The sequence below is a fragment of the Ornithorhynchus anatinus genome, chromosome 14 (assembly GCF_004115215.2).
Source record: "Ornithorhynchus anatinus isolate Pmale09 chromosome 14, mOrnAna1.pri.v4, whole genome shotgun sequence".
In the NCBI taxonomy this organism is placed as follows: Eukaryota; Metazoa; Chordata; class Mammalia; order Monotremata; family Ornithorhynchidae; genus Ornithorhynchus; species Ornithorhynchus anatinus.
The window spans coordinates 45,419,285-45,439,426 of NC_041741.1; the positions used below are offsets into that span (position 1 = coordinate 45,419,285).

Below are 20,142 nucleotides of genomic sequence, written 5' to 3' on the forward strand. Positions count from 1 at the left end.
CTTACTAATTATCTCAAGCGCTTTCTACAGTGCTCTGCATGTAGTAAGCGCTCCATAAATAACACTGATTGATTGATTGAGGGAAGGAGGAAAGCAGGGGTCCAAAACAGTAACCACCTCTGAGAACAAGGGCCCTGGAGAAGCCTGACACCGACCGGTGAAGAAGCTCGTTGTGGTCAGGGAACGTGTCTGTTTATTGTGGTATTGTACTCTTCCAAGCGCTCAGTACAGTACTCTGCATAAATAAGCGCTCAACAAATACGATTGAATGGCGGCCCCAGCGAGACCAGCCCAGACCGGACGGTGGATGCTGCTATGCAGTCTTCTCCGTGCTGGGGAAGTGGTGAGGACGCTGAGGGGCACGACAGCCCCCACCGTCGCACCTCAACAGAGGGCAAAGAAATCAGAATCCAGGACCCCCGGCCCTGGGGTAAAGAAAGAGAGAGAAACGTCGGAATGTAACAATTTATTGGGGGTAAAAAAAGCTTTTAACTCCCCGTTCCTGGCATTGATACAATATTCAAGAGCAGCAGAAGGAACAAAATGTACAAGAATACAAGAGTAATTAGCACAAAAAAACAACCCCCCTCCCTCCCCGCCCCGCGACGAGCCCCGAACAAACCATCTTTTCGGCCCAAAACATCAGCTGGAGGTTGAGGGGAAGGGGACGTTCAGTGGACAAAGGTGCCAGGGTTGGGGGGGGGGAGGGTGTCTACCTTCTTTCTCCCCGGACCACCCCCCGGACCCTCCAGCCGTTTTTCCCATCTTTATCCACCGGAGCAAAGTTTAGCCAGCTGTGGGAGCTGGATGTTCAAACATCGAACAGAACGAACAAAGCGAACACACTTCATTTTGAAAAGGAAAATGACAAGATCCCCCCCTGCCCCTGCAAAAAAAATATAGATATATATAATATATATATATGTTTATATAGAATTCATCCGTGCACAATTGTTTTTTTCCATTAAATGTGCCTTTAAAAAAAATAATAAAGAAGTTACAAATTTCCTTAGGGCTGATTTGCTTTTTTACTTTTTTAAATGGAAAAAAAAACCAACCCAAAAAACACAACCGCAACCAAAAAAAACTCCACCTCCACACCATCCAGCCAGGGAAATCCTGCAGAGCCTATAAGGGAGGGGCTGGGCCACCATTCCCAGGGGAGGATAAAGCAGCCCCGGAGCCCCCCTTAAGCTGGTCTCCAGAGGGGTGAAGGCCCCAGAGGCGGAACCAAGGGTCTACCCTGGACCCCATCCCCTCCCCTGGACCTCCTCACTCTCCGATCCTATCCTGATGATCCGGGAGAGCCCAAGGCAGGAGGAAAGACACCACCCAAAAAGCTCAGGCCTCAAATTTTAGAGTTTTCAGAAAACGTCTCACAGTTGGAGGGGAGATTTTGTGGGGGGTGGGGGGTGGGAGGGTATTTTTAAGTTTGTAATTGCCAGAATTATTTATTTCCTTCCTACAGCTCTGGGGAAAGAAGTCCCAGACCCCATGGGCCTAGGGCTAAGTGCATGAGAACCTGAAACTTAGGGTGATGGCAGGAAGGAGGGCAGGAGGGTGCCCAATCTGGTACCCCCGTCGTAGGAGAGCGAAGTGCAAAAAAGTAAATGAAGGAAGATGGAGGGCGGGGTCCAGGTGGAGGAGAGGGATACTTTTCCTCCGGGATGGATGAACCCAAGGAATTCACAATTACATGGGAGAACACTCATCTCTCCAGTCCAGAAAAAAAAACAAAAAACAGTCTGATATGACACTGTCCCTGGAAAGTCACTTCTTTATGAGCAGTTACCTTTGTGCCAGCTGCTTTAAAGAACCCCTGGCACGGGTAACTCATATCGCAGCTCTTTTTGGGGCTGATGAGATGGCCCCCACTCCTGGCCAGACCTGCGCTTGCAGCTGGACGGAGGGCAGGAGGAGCTCAATAAATACCAATTGGAATGGGCGGCGATCCCAGCCATCGTCTTGGAGGGTCCCAAGAGGGTCTGGGGGAGGGAGGATGGGGGAAGGTCTCGTCTCCGGCAGCGGAGGACCTGGGGACTATGAGACTGTAAGTTCGTTGTGGATAGGGAACGTGTCTACCAGCTCTGTCATACTGTACTCTCCCAAGTGCTTAGGGCAGTGCTCTGCACACGGTAAGTGCTCAAAAAAGACCACTAATTGATCGACTGGACTGGAGGCTCCCGGAGAGCAGGGTTCGTGTCTTCCAACTGTAATGTACTACTCTCCCAAATGCTTAGTACAGAGCTCTGCACAAAATAAGCACTCAATAAATACCACTGATTTATTGACTGATTAACCATAGGCCCCGAGAAGCCTGGCTTTTCCCGGCCTTCCTCTTCCCGGGAAGGAAGATTCCAGAAGGCAGACACCTTCCCTCCTAAACTCAAGAAGTGGAAGGATCTGGGGAGCCCTTAGGAACTGGAGATGGGTCTCTCCTGAGATCACTGGAGCGGGCTGGATGAGCAAGGAGCAGGGACCACCCCCCTTAGGCAGGGCTTAAAGGAAATTGGGCGGGGGGGTTTCCTATGCTTGATACCCTGTGGGGGAAGGGGTCCCCAGACAGGACTCAGCTCCCAAATCCTCTCACGCTGCATTCCCACCCAGATGGCTCCCGGATTCCTCCCAACATAGTCTACTCTCCCACTCTGGGGTGGCGGTTGGGGAAACTGAGGCACAGACAAGGCGGCTCACGGCCGAGCCCCAAGACGGAAAACCCTAACACCCAGTCTGGCCCAGGTGGCCTAGACCGCCGTACTCGGCTTCCCTTGGCAGGGGGTGGCGGGCGATTGGTGGGAGGGATGATGCAGGGGAGATGAGGGAGGAGACCCTAGCACAGCGATCGATCGGGGGTCGGGGGGGGGGATAAGAGGGGGCACGGAGGTCTTTTACATATAAAAATAAAGGAAATCAGATTGCAGCTTTTGCGTGGCAGCTTAGTAGGCAGACAGAAAAGCAGCCGAGAGCGGAGGCACGGGAGAGCGGGGAGACACCCCAGAGCAAGAACTTTGGGGGGGGGCGGGCTGGGGGGCCCACACAGAAGCTACTCAGCAGAGGACGGAGAGAAAGAGGAAACCCCCCCCCCCATTCTCCTCTGCCCCGGGGCTGGGCACCCGACCAAATCATATCACTGTGGGACGTAGCACCTTGTTTCTAAAGGAAGGGGACGTGACGGCTCCGGATCCTGATCCCAAGCCGGCTTCAAACCCCGCACACCCGGGGCTGAGACCCCCACACAACTACCCTTGCAATGAGGCCTGGGCCCGTCTTCATCAGGAGGGGCAGAGGGGGGGGCCCGGGGAGAGGCGGGGGGAGGCCTGAGCAACTAGAAACCAGGACCCCCGCAAGGAGAGGCAACCATCAGCCGGAACCCGAAACTGGGGCCCGGACAACTCTCTCTCAGCCCGGGGCTCCTCCTTTCAGCCTTTTCCTCACAGGGCTGGAGGGGGCCGATAACTGCAGCCAGGGCCTCTCCTGCTCCTCAAAATGGCCACTCTCCCCGTCCCGACCAGGCCCTGCCATATAGCCAGGCCCTGGGGGCGGGGTTTGGGCAGGGGTGAGGGCGGGAGGAGGGTGAGGGGGACAGTGACCACCCAGAAGAGTTCTCCTGGCAAGTTGGGGTGGGGTGGAGGGGGGGGGGTCAGGGAAGGGGACGGGGGCGAAAGGAGGGGTCACGTAGCCGAATCCTAGGTCAGTTAGCAGCCTTGCCTTACTCTACCAAAGCAGATCACGCGGGCTGAGTCAATGATCCATGCCCACCGAGGTCTTTTTTGCCTTGGGTGCCAAGGTGGCCATTTAGTGTCTTGCACTGATTTCACGCTCACCCGACCGGGGGCAGGGAGGGCAGCGGGGTCGAGGGTGGAGGGGGCAGTTGGAAAACCAGCGTCCCCTCAGACCCCGCCTAAGGAATGCCACCTTCCTTACCCCCTGCACTCCCTGCCCCCGCCTCCCCTACTTTGCCACTACAGTTTGTGCAATCACTGCATTATTAGGACTTTAAAAAATTTCTTTTTAAATATCTCTGTCTCTTTCTCCCCCTCCAGGTGGGAATTCCACGATATTTTTTTTCTTTATTTCTTTTTTTTTTCTTTTTTTGCAAAACTAGTTCTTTCACTTTTCCATCATAAAATCACCTCTGAAAACACAACTTTTTTCTTCCAAAAAAAAAAAAGTCTCACAAATGACACAGACGCTCGGCGGACACGTTGCCGCGGGACTAGGGGACCCCTGGGCCGAGGCTCTCTCGGGAGTTCGGACGGAAGGCCGACAGTCCCCGTTCAGGGAGCGGACTTGGTTTTCTGCCCGAGATGACCGGAGGGGAGGGCCGGTTCCTCTGCCCTCACTTGCCTCCGGCCCCCGGGGGACAGTCCCGCTCGGGACCCCGGACAACGGTCAAAAGACGGTCACTGAACGGCGCTAAGAAAAGGAAGCCATTGCCTGCCACGTGAACCAACTCCCTTTAAGTCTTCCCCCACTTCGCTTTTGAATTTCTGAGCCACGGTACCACATACACCCACGCACGCACACAGAAAAACACAAACCAAGCCACACCCGAACAGCACACACGAAACGTAAAGGAACCGCACGACGAAAACCTGACCTGCCAGAATGCAACTGCCCCATAAAATAGTTCCTCTGACCTTCTCGGCCTATAAAATGATCTTTCCTCTCGTCTAGGCTTTTATTTCTTCTCCTTAATACGAGCGGCCTCCTCCCCACCCTCTAGCGTTTCAGGACCCCTCTGGGGTCTCGCCACAAACTACCCAGCGGAGGCCACGGTTATAGCATTACAACCAGGGGGCCCGGGGGCACCGGTCACCCCCCAAACTCCCTCCGGGAAGTACGGGGGAACGAGGAGGGCGGAGGAGGTGGGAGAGGAAAAGAGATGAACCGACTCTGTCCCTGCTCCCAGAACACTGATGATTTCACTGTTTCTGAAGTAAATCCTAGACCCTCAGAAAGAAGAGAAGGAGGAGGAGGAGGAGAAGGAGGAGGAGGAGGAGGAGGAGGCGGAGGCTTCACCAGCCCTCCTCTCTCCAGGAACAGCTTTAGGTCTGGGCCTCCACCGGTCCCCAACACCGGCCCCGACCCCTCGAAGGTCGGCGGGACGAGGCTGGCCATGACGCCCCCTCCTGAGAGAGGGGGATTCATTCGAGTTATACACAGTGGAGGTACCCCAAGAAAGGAGATAAAAGGCAAAAGGCTGGCCACAAAACCCGACTCCCGGGGGGGTGAGGGAGGCGGCTTCCACGGCAACCATAGGGGAGGGGATGGGGACGGCAGCGCTGAGAACCACAACTGGAGGTGGGGGGGCACACGGAGGGACCCCGGTTGGGGGAGACATGGGGGGGGAGGAGGGAAAGAGGGATATTTTAGAGATGGGGGGGCAGGACCTCTCGGGGACCGGCCCCCCCCCGCCAACACCCACACACCAAGACACGACGGATACACACAGTAAGAAGAGTTTCCACAACAGGTTCTTATAGCACCTTTGGTTGATGACTGTAGGGGCCACTTCAGATCCTGGAAGTCTTTGGAGGGGGGGCGGTTCCAAACCAGAACCGGGGTGGGGGACTGGAGGGAGAGGCCGGCGGCCCCCGCATCAACATTCACGCGGCTGGCATGTGGGCCGGGGGTACCCGCCAACCAACCCCACTCCCACCCCGGACAGGCCGTGGGGGCCGAGGGACGGACTCGCTCTCCCTGCCAACCCTCGCCCCACCGGGGCACACCCAGAGAGGGAGGGAGAGAGGGGTCATAGGCACGGGGGGAGGGAGGAGGGGTCTCTCTGCCCGCAGACCAAAACACAGCCAAGTCACACCTCGAAAAAGGCAGGAAGCGGTGCCCCCCAAAATCTGGGGGGGGGGGGGCGGGGAGGACGGAGAAAGGGAGGAGCACCTGGGGTTTAGGGGGGAGGGGGCACGTTTCGAAGTGCCCATCAGCTGCCAAGTTAGCACCCATAGATACAAAGGCGAGCAGGAAGCGAGCCCGGTGCACAGAGGGGTGAGGGGTTGCTGGGGAGCTGGCCTACGGCCCGGGGAGCTGGGGGTAGGGGGGCCGAAAGGACAGAGGGCACACCTGGGCAAGACGGGTGCGTGTGTCTGGGAGAGGCCTAGCGCTTAGCACCTAGTCAGCGCTTGACAGACAACGGCCAACATTACGACGGAGAAGGGCGTCGACGGGGCATCCCCAAACACGCGCTCACACTTCCAGGGCCGCCGCCGCCCGGGCCGGGCACCCCCGGGGTTGGGGTGGGATTACCCCTAGGGTCGGGGTACCCCCGCAGGATCACCCCCTTCCCCCAAGCACCCCCGAGGGGGTGCTCTGAGCCAAAAGAAAAAGAGCAAAGGTCAGGCAAGGGGTCGAGGACGAAGGACGGGGAGAAGCGCGGGCGAGGCCACGGGCCTGAAGTGTGAATGGGGGGGGGGGTGACTCCCCGCCTTCCTCCCCCCCACCCCAGCCCGGGGCCCTCACTTGGCGGCGCCCCCGCCCCCCACGGCCACCGCCACCTTCTCGAAATCCTCCGGGTTGCAGAACTCCTTGATGGTGACGGTGAGGAGGTTGCTGGTGACGTCGGTGACCACCACGTTGGAGCAGGGGGACATCTCGGGGCGCCAATCCCCGGCCTCCTGCTCCGGCTCGGAGGACGAGGAGGACGGAGAGGAGGAGGAGGAGGAGGAGGAAGAGGTGGAGGAGGAGGAGGAGGAGGAGGGAGAGGAGGCAGAGGAGGAGGACGAGAGGGCAGGGGAGGCCTGGCCCCGGTCCCCGGCGGCCGCGAGGGGGCGCTGCCCGGCGGCGCGGGCGGGCGGCTCCGGCGGCACGGACAGGTCGAGCACCTCGGCCTGGCGCCAGTCGGGCCCCGCCGGGCTCGGGGGCTCGGGCAGCAGCTTGGGGGGCGAGTCATCCGCGTCGGAGGACGACTGCGGGGCCGGCGACGGGCAGCCGGAGGAGCCGGAGCCGCCCGCGGCGGCGGCGGCGGCAGGGCCGGTCCCAGCGGCGACGGCGGGCGGCGCCGAGGCGGCGGGCGGCCGGCAGGGGGCGCCCTGGGAGGCGCCGGGCCGCTCCTTGGCCTTCGGGGGCGGGGCCGGGGGCGGGGCCTGGGGCGGCGCAGGCGCAGACGGGGCCTTGTTGTAGAGGGAGAAGGCGGGCCCCAGCTTCATGTGGCGGATCTGCGTGCGCAGGACGCTCTCGCTGAACTTCTTGCTCTTGCCGATGACGCGGTTGCGGGAGGGGATCTTGGCGCGGGACAGCGCCCCGCCCCCGCCCGCCGCCCCGGCCCCGCCCCCGGCCGGCCCCGGCCCCGCCCCCGCCCCGGCCCCGGCCCCCGCCCGCCCGCTCTTCTCGATGACCTTGAGGTTGAGGATGATGCGGCTGCGCTTGGGCTCGCGGGGCTTGACCTTGCGGTTGAGGATGCGCACCGTCTCCGAGAAGGGGGAGATGGGGGGGCGCGGCCCGGCCCCCGCCCCCCCGCCCCCCCGCCGCCCCGGCCGCGCCGCCGCCTCCGGGCGGGCCTCCGTGCGGGTCGGGGCGGGGCAGGGGCCGGCGCGACATGCGGTGGCAGCGGCGGATGTCCTTCTTGAGGCGGTGCACGGCGGCGCTGGAGTGCAGCTTCGGGGACGAGCCGCTGGAGCCCGGCTTCACGGCGAAGTGCACGTCCCCCAGCCGCAGGGCCTCCGCCTGCGCCCGGGCCTGGGCGGGAAACACCAGTCACCCCCGCTACTACGAGCATTACGGTACCCCCCACCAACGCCCGCCGGGGCGCACCCACTATTGCCCCCCTCACGGTACCCCCTCGACCGCCGCCCGCGACGGGAGGCGCACCCACTACTACGGGCATTACGGTGCCCCCGACCACTGCCCGCCGAGGCGCACTCATACGAGCATTACGGTACCCCCCTCCACCGCTGCCCGCCTTGGCGCACTCGCTACTATAAGCATTACGGTACCCACCACCAATGCCCGCCGAAGCGCACCTGTACTGCAAGCATTACGGTACCCCCCAACCGCTGCCCATCTTGGCACACTCACTACTATAAGCATTACGGTACCTCCCACCGCTGCCCGCCGAAGCGCACCTGTACTACAAGCATTACGGTACCCCCCAACCGCTGCCCGCCGAAGCGCACCTGTACTACAAGCATTACGGTACCCCCCAACCGCTGCCCGCCGAGGCGCACCCACTATAATCATTACGGTACCCCCAATCGCTGCCCGCCGACGAGCACTACTACAAGCATTACGGTACACCCAGCCACTGGCCTCCCCCCCCGGCCAAATCATCATGGTGGCATTTGTTAAGCGCTTACTATGTGCCAAGCACTGTTCTAAGCACTGAGGGAGACTGGAGGTCATCAGGTTGTTCCACCTGGGGCCCCCAGGCTTCATCCCCATTGTACAGATAAGAGAACTGAGGCCCAGAGAAGTGAAGTGACTTGCCCAAAGTCACCCAGCTGATAAGGGGCAGAGCCGGAATTCGAACCCATGACCTCTGACTCCCACGCCTGTGCTCTTTCCACTGAGCCACTCTACTTCTCTATTTGTTAAGCGCTTAACACACGGCAAGCCGCTGCACGCTGCCCTCTCCCACCGCCTCGGATGTTCTAGGCTACCTCGCCCTACATTCTTTTATGATACTATTTATTATTATTATTATGGTATTTGTCAAGGGCTTACTATTATTATTATGGTATTTGTTAAGTGCTTACTAGGTGCCCTGCTGCTTCATTCTTCCCTCCCCCAGCTCCTCTGAGGTTCTGGACTAGCCCTCTCTACACTTTATGGTATTATTTCTTTTTATTATGATGGTATTTGTTAAGCGCTTACTAGGTGCCCCACTGCTTTGCTCTTCCCTTGCCCAACTCCTCTGACGTTCTGGACTACCTCTCTCTACACTTTTTTATGGCACTATTTCTTCTTCTTCTTATTATTATGGTATTTGTTAAGTGCTTACTAGGTGCCAAGCATTGGGGTTTATACAAGGTAATGAGGTTGACCCACTTGGGGCTCAAAGTCCTAATCCCCATAAGCACATTATTATTATTATTATTATTATTATTATTATGGAATTTAAGGATTTACTAGGTGCCCCGCTGTTTCACTCTTCTCTCTCCCAGCTCCTCTAAGGTTCGGGGCTAGCTCTCTCTACATTTTTTTATGGTACTATTTGTTATTATTATTATTATTATGGTATTTGTTAAGCGCTTACTATTATGATGGTATTTGCTAAGCGCTTACTATGTGCCGAGCACTGTTCTAAGCGCTGGGGTTGATACAAGGTAATCAGGTTGTCCCACGTGGGGCTCACCGTCTTCGTCCCCATTTTACAGATGAGGGAACAGAGGCACAGAGGGGTTAAGCGGCTTGCCCAAGGTCACACAGCAGACGAGTGGCAGAGGTGGGATTTAGAATCCACATCCTCTGACTCCCAAATCCAGGATTTTGCCACTAAGCCATGCTGCTTCGCTACACCACAAGCTCCTGGCGAGTCTCCTGACTTCATTCAATATTTATTGAGCACTTACTGCATGCAAGGCACTGTACTAAGCGCTTGGGAGACTACAACAGACATTCCCTGCCCACAAAGAGCTGATGGTCTGAACTGCCCATAAGAAGGGGAGAGCCCAGCAGCAGTGCACTCTCCCAAGCAGGTGCTCTGCACACAGTTAACTGCTCAATAGATATTGAACATAATCCATGTCCCACATGACGCTCACAGTCTTAAACCCCACTTTACATATAAGGTCACCGCGGCACAGAGAAGTGAAGCGACTTGCCCAAAGTCTCACAGTAGGCAAGCGGTGTATCCGGGATTGGAAGGCAGGTCCTTCTGACCCCCAGGACCGTGCTGTAGCCGCTGGGCCTCACCGCTTCTCATGCTGACTCTGCGGCGGGGGCCGGGATGGCACCCGGGGAGGCGGGTGACCCTGTTTCTGAGAGTCTGAGTCCAGAGGGCCACCACAGAGGGGTTCCCCTCCCACCATCGTGGGGTCTTTTCCTGACCCCCTTCCACTCCCCTATCTTTTGCCCCCTCCCTCGGGAGCACAGCACTTTCCCCTCGATCACCTCACTCTATCCTCACGACCACCCAGGGAGGCAGATATTATGAAACCCATTTTACTGGGGAGGACGCTGAGGCCTCCCGAGGTACGTGACTTGCCCAAGGTCACCCACCCACCCCTCTGGACTCCTCGAGGCCATGCGAACACACTTCCCCCATTTCAAAGCTCTACTGAAGTCTCACCTCCTCCAGGAGGCCTTCCTAGACTAAGCCCCCCTTTTCCTCTGCTCCCCCTCCCCACAACTTGCTCCCTTTGCTCTACGCCCTTCCCCCCAACAGCACTTGTGTATACGTACATATTTATAATTCTATGAGTGATGTGTATGTATCTACAGTGGAAAGAGCCTGGGCTTCGGAGTCAGAGGTCACGGGTTTGACTCCCGGCTCTGCCACTTGTCAGCTGTGTGACTGTGGACGAGTCACTTAACTTCTCTGTGCCTCGGTTACCTCATCTGTAAAATGGGGATTAACTGTGAGCCTCACGTGGGACAACCTGATGACCCTGTATCTACCCCAGCGCTTAGAACAGCGCTCTGCACACAGTAAGCGTTTAACAAATACCAACATTATTATTTTTACTGATGCTACTGTTCCGTTTACTTGTTTTGATGCCCGTCTCCCCCCTTCTAAACTGTGAGCCCGTTATGGGTAGGGATTGTCTCTATCTGTTGCTGAATTGTACTTTCCAAGCGCTTAGTCCAGTGCTCTGCACACAGTAAGCGCTCAATAAATACGATTGAATGAACGCTCTCCAGCCCCAAAATCCTGCCCCCTGGTGGGCGCCCGCTGAACTGCAGCGCCAGGGGGGCGCCCCGACATCATCCCCACCCCCATCATCATCATCAACGGTAATAAAAATGGTAATAATTGTAGTATTTGTTAAGCACTTACTATGTTCCAGGCACTGTACTAAGCACTGGGGTGGATACAAGCAAATCGGAAAGGTCACAGTCCCTGTCCCGCATGGGGCTCACTGCCTTGATCCCCATTTTACAAATGAGGTAACTGAAGCCCAGAGAAGTGAAGTGACTTGCCCAGGCCACTGAACAGACTTCTAGCCTGTAAGCTCGTTGTGGGCAAGGAATGTGGCTGCTTATTGTTATACTGTGCTCTCCCAAGAGTTTAGTACAGTGCTTTGCACGCAGTAGGCGCTCGATAAATCCAACTGACTCCGTCCGGCACAACCCGGTTCAGCCCATAGCGAACCAGAAACGCCAGCGCTGCCGGCCACCTCTCCCAGGCTGCCACTCCGGGGCAGACAAGGGGGCAGAGAGTCCTTGCACCCATCTGCCAGCCCGAGACCAGCAGGGACCGGACTTCTTGCCCTGGGGGGACGGAGGTTGCACACACCGAGGTCCCCTTCGTGTGCGTGTGCCCCGGCTGCCCTGAGAGCCTGGGCTCCCTAGCCTTCTGCAGTCAAAGGAGGCCAGCTCAGCTCCCACCAACCCACCCTTCCAAAGGCCCCAGTCCAAGCTTGGGCCCACGCAGGCGTCCACCAGACAGCCCAGGGCTCTCTTTGAAACACCCCACGGGGGACTCCTGATTAACCGTATGGATGTGTCTGCCGTCCTTGGGCAGCAGCTGTCAAATCAGGGAGATCTGGGGGCCAATGAGAGGGTCTTGGGTGGAGGGAAAGTCCATCTAACTTCAACAGATGCTTTCGAGCCTTGCAAGCCTGCGGCAGAAATGACTCCCAACCTGGGTCCCCTACATTGGGTTTACACCGTGACAGCTAAAACATGAGGCATTTTATTAAAAGTAATAATAATAATAATGCTGAAGGAGTGTTGCCTAGTGGAACGCGCAAAGGACTGGGAATCAAAAGTCCAGGCTTCCAATTCCAGTTCCACCACTTGCCTAGTGTGATCTTAGGCAAGTCACTTGATTTCTTTGGCCCTCAGTTACCTCACCTATAAAACAGGGATGAAACCTCCCTCTTAGAGGTTTAATTTTAATCATGAATCTTAATCAGAATCAGGGTGACCCTGTTTCTGAGAGTCTGAGTCCAGAGGGTCACCACAGAGGGGTTCCCTCCTCCCACCAGTGTGGGGTCTTTGCCTGACCCCCTTCTATCCCCCCATATTTTGCCCCCTCCCTCAGGAGCACAGTATTTTCCCCTCGATCACCTCACTCTATCCTCACGACCACCCAGGGAGGCAGATATTATGAAACCCATTTTACTGGGGAGGACACTGAGGCCTCCCAAGGTACGTGACTTGCTCCAGGTCACCCACCCACCCCTCTGGACTCAAGGCCACGTGCCCAAAACTCCCCTCGGACCGAATTATTTTATTACCATTGATGATGGGGGTGAGCCCCATGTGGAACAGGGATTGCATCTAGGCTGATTTAACTGCATCCGCCCCAGTGCTTGGCACCTAGTAAGCACTTAGCAGATACTGTAGTTTATCACGCTAGCTTTGCTCTGTAGAAACTGGAGCATTCTCTCCCTCAAAAATAAAGTTTGAGGGGGAGGACGAGGCAGAGGAAGAGAGGCCTGAAGCTTGGTGAGCCAGGGAACCTCCACCCTTCTGCTCTTGTCCAGGAGAAGCAGTGTGGCCTAGTGGAAAGAGCCCGGATCTGGGAGTCAGAAGGACCTGGGTTCTAATTCTGGCTCTTCTACTTGTCTGCTCTGTGACCCCGGGCAAGTTGCTTCACTTTCCGGGGGTCTCAGTTCCATCATCTGTAAAATGGGGATTAAGACTGAGAGCCCCACGTGGGACACGGACCATGTCCAACCTGATTAGCTTGTATCTACCCCAGTGCTTAGTTCACGGCCTGGCACATAGAAAGCGCTTAACAAATACATTAAAAAGAAAAGTCACAGAAGGGCTCCTGGGAGAAGCGGCCATGAGGGCAGTAAGTGCTCTGTGGTCACTCTGCCAGGCTTCCTCTAATTCTCAACCCCATCCGATCCACCAAGAGGAGGGCGGTGGTTACCGAGCCCTAGCAGGAAAACTGCCGGTAGACATTTACTCCTCCTGAGCTCACCTCCTCCAAGAGGTCTTCCCATACTGAGCTTCCCCTTTTCCCTCTGCTCCCTCTCTGCTCCCTCCCCCTTCCCCTCTTCACCTCCCCTCAGCTAAGCCCCCTTTCCCTCTGCTCCTCCCCCTCTCCCCTCAGCACCCTGCTCATTTGTATATATTTTTATTACCCTATTTTGTTAATGAGGTGTCTGTCCCCTGGATTCTATTTATCTTGATTGTGTTGTCTTGTTTTTGTCCGTCTCCCCCGATTAGATTGTAAGCCCGTCATTGGGCAAGGACTGTCTCTATCTGTTGCCGAACTGTCCATTCCAAGCGCTTAGTACAGTGCTCTGCACATGGTAAACGCTCAATAAATACTATTGAATGAATGAATGAATACTCCTAACGCTGCAGTTCAGGGGCAGGGCAGGGGACTTGGCTTCCAGCTCAAGGCTCTCAGAAACTGCAGAAGCAGCGTAGCTTACTGGATAAAGCACGGGCTTGGGAGCCGGAGGTCAGGGGTTCTAATCCTGACTCCGTCACTTGTCAGCTGTGAGACTTTGGACAAATCACTTAACTTCTCTGTGCCTCAGTTACCTCATCTGTAAAATGGGGATAAAGCCTGTGAGCCCCACTTGGGACGACCTGATTAACTTGTATCTCCCCCAGCGCTTAGAACGGTGGTGCTCGGCACATAGTAAGCGCTTAACAAATGCCATCATCATCACCTCAGGCTACTAGACCACTCTGCCTGCCTCTGCCCCTGGGACTAACGTGCCGTCTCCCAGAATCTGCCCGCTGCAGCCCAGTCCCAAGTATGTGACTGGCACCGCTGACCAGAAGAGGTAGAAGTCAACCAACTGGACCACAATCCTGAAGCCCAGAGCTACACGCTGGGCAGCTGGGCCCAGGGGCTGCCTGCCACAGCTGGGGGAGGCCGCCTAGCTCACACCTGGCCTCTCTGGGGGCGGGGAGAGGGCGGAGGGGGGCGAAGACAAGCTCCTGCCATCCTCCATCCACCTAAAGGACCCACCCCTGCCCCGCTCCAGGTCTGCTCAGACTCCTGGGGGAAAACTTTTCAAAGGAAGAGGCAACAGTGGGCAGGACAAATGTCCACCAAGTCTCTTCCATAGTACTGCCCCAAGAGCGTATTACAGTGCTCCGCACACAAATAAATGCTCAATAAATGGCACTGATTGATTGATGGGTCCCTTCCTCCCCCCAATAGCCTCTGTATGTCTACGACATCTGACTGGAACAAAATGGAATCTAAGGGGCAGGACAGGGCAGGGAGGAGGTGGGGAAGCCAGGACTGCGGGGAGGAGAGCAGAGGGCCAGGAATCGGGCAGGGGTGGATGGGTGTCAAGACATCTGAGGGGCGGGACGAGGCTGGGGGAAAACTAAGGGCCAGGAGTGGTGGCGGGGGGAGAGTTGAGGACCAGGACTGGGCAGGGGAGAGAGAATTGAGGGCCAGGACTTGGGGGGGTGGGGGAGAAAAGAGGTCCAGGACTGGCAGGGCAAAGCCAAGAACCAGGACTGGGGAAACTGGGTGGAGGGCAGAGCATGGTTTTGAAACCACAATTCTCTAGGACTCAGAACTTTCCACTTTTCCTTTAGGGACCCCAAAGAGTCTTACAAAATAATTCCATTTGTTGGGTCAGAGTTTGTCCCTCCGTCTCTGGGCTCCCCCAGATTCCAGCAGCCCTGTTTCCGGGGGGCTTCCCGGCTTCTCCCCGGCCTGACTTCACGCCTCTCTGCCATAGGACAGTCCACCCGGCCGTCTCCCAACTGGCTTCTCCCTGGCCTGACTTCACAGAAGTAGAGCGTTCTGGGGTCAACAAGGACTGAAAAGCTGAAGGGGACGGTCCCCTGGGAGAGGCCTGAGAAACTCCGGCCAGCTCCGTCTCAGCTTTTCTTGTCTTGATGTGTTTGATGTGCTCTCCTCCTCCACTCTGCTCGTGCATGCAAACGTCCGAATGGCCAGATTTGGGGGTGGGGTGGGGGGACTGACTGTCCCGGAGGAAGCACGGTAGGTACCACGCTCACACACCGCCCCTAACCCTGCCTCTGGGGCTCACCGGCTGCCTGTCCATCCCGCACCCTCCCCCCTCGGCACTCCCCTCCAGATGAGAAGCAGCGTGACCAAGAGGAAAGTCCACAGGCTGGGAGCCAGAGGACCTGGGTTCCAATCCCAGTTCTGCCACTTGTCTGCTGTATGACCTGGTGCAAGTCACTTCTCCGGGCCTCTGTTTTCTCACCTGTAAAGAGGGGATTCGATACCTGCCCTTCCTCCAAATTGGACTGGGAACTCCATGTGAGATGAGGGTAGTGTTTGACCTGTTTTATCTTCTATCGAACCCAGCGCTCAGCTCAAAGCGAATGCTTAACAGATACCAGTTCTACTTCTGTTATATGAAAATATATATTATCTGCACCACCCCCACTTCCGCAGTCTTCACTCCTTCCCCCGACAAGATTCTGCCAGGTCCGACAGCTTACCCCAAAGACAGCAACTGCACCAAAACTTATGAGCTCCACCCCAACACACACACACATACCCTTCTCTGGGGGGAAGGGGTGACGGGCAGTCAGGAGACCCTAGAATTTCTGTACTATACTGTTATAATATAGTATAGTATAGAAGTAGCGTGGCTCAGGTGAAAGAGCCCGGCCTTGGGAGTCAGAGGTCACTGGTTCGAATCCCGGCTCCGCCACTTGTCAGCTGTGTGACTGTGGGCAAGTCACTTAGCTTCTCTGTGCCTCAGTTCCCTCTGTAAAATGGGGATTAACTGTGAGCCTCCCATGGGACAACCTGATGACCCTGTATCTACCCCAGCACTTAGAAGAGTGCTCTGCACATAATAAGCACTTAACAAATACCAACATTATTTTATACTCTCCCAAGTGCTGAGAACAGTGCTCTGCACACGGTGAGCGCTCAATAAAGACGAACGACTGACTGAACTTCCAGAAGTCCAGAAGTGCGTATGCACGAGCAGGGTGGAGAAGGAGAGCACAAGAAAAGACAAGAGAAGCTGAGGCGGGAGGTGGTCCCGACCAGCCTGGGGGAGGAAGCAGGCCGGCCCGGGGGGAGGAGAGGGGGTGTTCTGAAGGGGGAGGGCCCAAAAGCGTGGAAGAGTGGGTGCGGGGTGGGGGAGAAGGCCATCCTCCAGCCTCACACCCACGGGCTTCCTGTCGGGGCAAGTGGCTTCCTCTCGGCGTGAGGGGTCAGAACACCTGTCTCGGCGGTCACCAGTCCGCTGACAACAGCGGAGAGGAAACAAAATCGTGTCCAATGGACAGCCCGCCCTCTCCCCTCCCTTCCATCTTTCTCCCGCCTTCGGCCAGGGACCGGCACCGAGCCCGGGAGGGCCTGCGTTGTCCAGGGCCGATTCTGCTCGGGGACTAGCCGGGGGGAGGGGGAGGCAGGGTCCGGAGCACTGAGCAGGGCTGGCAGGGAGGTTAGGGAAAGGGCTGGCTTGTTCTCTTGGCACGGGCCAAGAGATACACGCACGCACGCACCCACACGTGCGCACATGTACGCACGCACACACAGACATGGAGCTTGGGGGTGTGGGGGAGGAGGAAGGGGCCCAGTCAGGGCTCTCCGATGTTGACACCTCCAGGCCGGGACAGCAACTTGGGTTCCCAAAAAGCCATCCAACCCCTTCGTGCCCCTCCCCTTCCCAGCAGGGCAGTCCAGGGGGCAGCGGGGAGAAGGTGGCTGCCTGGGATGGAATCCAACACATGCAAAAGTGAGGGGCACAGAGGGAGAGAGAGGGAAGAGCAGGAAGGAGGGGGAGAAAGGGAGGGGGGGAAGAAAGAAGGAAGAGGAGGAGAAAGGGAGAGGGGAAAAGGAGGAGAAAGGGAGAGGGGAAAAGGAGGAGAGGGAAAGAAGGAAGGGGAGGGAGAGGGGGAAAGGAGGAGAGGGAAAGATGGGAGAGAGGAGGGAGAGGGGAAAAGGAGAAGGAAAGAAGGGAGAAAGGCAGAGGGACGGGGAAAAGGAGGAGGGAAAGAAGGGGGGGAAGGAGGAAATAAGGGGGAGAGGAGGAGGGAAGGGGGAAAAGGAGGAGGGGGAGAGGGGGAAAAGGAGAGGGAAAGGGGAGAGGGAAAGAAGGGAGAGGGAAGAGGAGAGGGAAAGAAGGGAGAGGGGTAAAAAGGAAGAGAGGGAAAGAAGGGAGGGGGTAAAAAGGAAGAGAGGGAAAGAAGGGAGGGGGTATAAAGGAAGAGAGGGAAAGAAGGGAGGGGGTAAAAAGGAAGGGAGGGAAAGAAGGGAGGGGGGAAAAGGAAGAGAGGGAAAGAAGGGAGAGGGGGAAAAGGAAGAGAGGGAAAGAAGGGAGAAGGGGAAAAGGAGGAGAGGGAAAGAAGGGAGAGAAGGGTGATGTGGGGAGAAAAGAGAGAGGGAGAGATTACCTTCAGGAGGAAAGTTTTCGGCTTAGGTCCCCTCTTCTTGGGCCCATAGAGTTCCCGCTCCCTTTCTCTGATGGAGGTAAAAGCAGACATAAAACAGCGTTCCGAGAGCACAGCCTCCCCCCTCCCCGACCCACCGCCTGTCAAATCCCCTCCCCGCCTCCAGCACCGTTTTCCAAACGAAGCCGGGGTTCTTCCTTGCTCACCCCCCCGCCAAGAAACCCAGCTCCCCTCCCCCCGCGCCCCCCGCCGCCCCCCGGCCGCACCCCCTTCGCTCACTTCTGTTCGAAGGCTGCGATCAGCCGGGAGTCCAGGATGTTCTCCTCCGGCTCCCAAGTGCTGTACCTGCCGAGACACACGCACCGAAAAATAAAACTAAAAATGCACCCACCGGGAGGGATGAATGCGTCCGGCAAAAAAGGCGAGCCCCAGGCACCCGGTGCAGGCACGGGAAGGGGGGGGGGGGGGCGGGGGGAGGCCGGAGCCCCATTTCCACCGGGGGGAGGGGAGGGGGACACTTACTTGATGGCCCAACCTTTCCATTTCACCAGGTATTCGATGCGTCCCTGCAAAACAGCGCAGGAAAAAAAAAAGGGAGGGGGGGGGACACAGAGGGAGGAGCAGAAGAACAAGAAAAGAGACGGTTAAAGGCGTGGCGGTGGGCGGAGGGGGGCTGCGGGCCGGGGTGTCAGAGGGCAGAGGGGTCGGGGCCGGGGGTGCGCGGGCGGCCCACCTTTCGGATCCGCCGCTTGATGATGGATTCGGCGGCGAAGACCCGCTCTCCCACTGCAGACAGCTCCATCTTGCTCAGCAGCACCCACAGCCCATAATACTCCCTCCTCCCGCGGCTGGTGCGGCACCGCGCGCGCACGCCTGCGCAGGGGCTCGAGCCCCCTCTCCCCCTCCCGCCCGCGCGCCCCCGCGCGCGCCCCACGTGACCGCCGGCCCCGCGCCGTTACCAGGGCAGGGAGGGGGCGGTTGCTAGGGAGGGCGAGGCGCGCGCGCTTAAAGGGCCACACACACCCCTCCCCGTCGCCTGCGGGTTTGCAGGCCAAGGTTCGGGGGGGGGGGGGGGGATGTTTGCAAGGGAGCTCGGGGTGCAATGCAGCGGGATGAATCATGTCGCCTGTCGCGGGTGGGGGGCGAGGAGCGCCGGGAGACCCAGGCCCCCCGATGGAAGCCCCCTCCTCGCCGGGGCTGGGAAAAGTGAGGGGCGGGGGGGGGGGGTCTGAGGGTCTGCAGCTGCCGCCCACCTCCTGCCTCCTCCCTCCTCCGAGCGACCTGTGCAGAGAGTTCAATGTGATACAGCAGAAATGAATTGGCTGCCGCTAGGCCACTCCCCGCAGACCTTGTTATTCTGCTTTTTGCTTTTTTTTTTTTTGGTGCTTGTTTTTGCAGAACTGATTTTTTTTTTCTCCCCCCTCTCTGCCTTTCTCTTCTGGTGGGAGGACAGCAAATGCAGAATGCCCCAGGAGCAGCGAGGGAGGGGGATGAGAAAGGGGCCGGGGCGCTGGTACATTTAGGTTTTGATTGCGGGGAAGGGGGCCGGGCCCCACCTGTTTCGGCCTGAGGACCGTTATAATAATAATAACGGGGTTTCTTCAACCCTTATCGGGTGATAAGCAGCACGTGGGACGACCCGATGACCCTGTATCTCCCCCAGCGCTTAGAACAGTGCTCTGCACAGAGTAAGCGCTTAACAAATACCAACATTATTATTATTATTATTCTAAGCGCTGGGGTAGGTGCAGGGGAATCGGGCTGTGGGGGGTCACCGTCTTAATCCCTATTTTAATCCTAATAATGATGGAATTTGTTCAGCGCTTACTATGTGCCAAGCAGTGTTCTAAGCGCTGGGGTAGATGCAAGGGAATCGGGTTGTGCCACGCGGGGCTCACCGCCTTAATCCCCATTTTGATCATAATAATAATAATGTTGGTATTTGCTAAGCGCTTCCTATGTGTAGAGCACTGTTCTAAACGCCGGGGTAGATACAGGGTCATCAAGTTGTCCCACGTGAGGCTCACAGTCTTAATCCCCATTTTACAGATGAGGTAAGTGAGGCACAGAGAAGTGAAGTGACCTGCCCACAGTCACACAGCTGACAACTGGAGGAGCTGGGATTCGAACCCATGACCTCTGACTACCAAGCCCGGGCTCTTTTAATGATGGAGTTTGTTAAGCGCTTACTATGTTCCAAGCGCTGTTCTAAGCGGCTGTGTGACTGTGGGCAAGTCACTTAACTTCTCTGTGCCTCAGTTCCCTCATCTGTCAAATGGGGATTAAGACTGTGAGCCCCACGTGGGACAACCTGATTCCCCTATGTCTACCCCAGCGCTTAGAACAGTGCTCGGCACATAGTAAGCGCTTAACAAATACCAACATTATTAACACTAGGGTAGATGCAAGCGTGGCTCAGTGGAAAGAGCACGGGCTTTGGAGTAAGAGGTCATGGGTTTGAATCCCAGCTCGGCCACTTGTCAGCTGTGTGACTGTGGGCAAATCACTTAACTTCTCTGTGCCTCAGTGACCTCATCTGTAAAATGGGGATGAAGACTGAGCCCCACGTGGGACAACCTGATTCCCCTGTGTCTACCCCAGCACTTAGAACAGTGCTCTGCACATAGTAAGCGCTTAACAAATACCAACATTATTATTATTTTTATTATTATGCAAGGTGATCGGGTTGTCCCATGTGGGGCTCACCGC

At 57.1% G+C, this 20,142-nt stretch overlaps 1 protein-coding gene across 1 annotated transcript; it reads right to left on the reverse strand.

Annotated features, from left to right (window-relative positions):
* Nucleotides 1–175: 175 nt before the first annotated feature.
* Nucleotides 176–18,329, reverse strand: CBX6 (chromobox 6). Its single transcript, XM_029079199.2, has 7 exons — nucleotides 18,167–18,329; nucleotides 17,956–17,999; nucleotides 17,713–17,778; nucleotides 17,437–17,503; nucleotides 7,500–7,689; nucleotides 6,510–7,450; nucleotides 176–425 (listed from the first exon to the last, which is right to left on the reverse strand). Exons 1-7 carry the CDS (start codon nucleotides 18,233–18,235, stop codon nucleotides 252–254), a joined length of 1,551 nt encoding a protein of 516 aa, XP_028935032.1. The 5' UTR covers nucleotides 18,236–18,329; the 3' UTR covers nucleotides 176–251.
* Nucleotides 18,330–20,142: the final 1,813 nt, after the last annotated feature.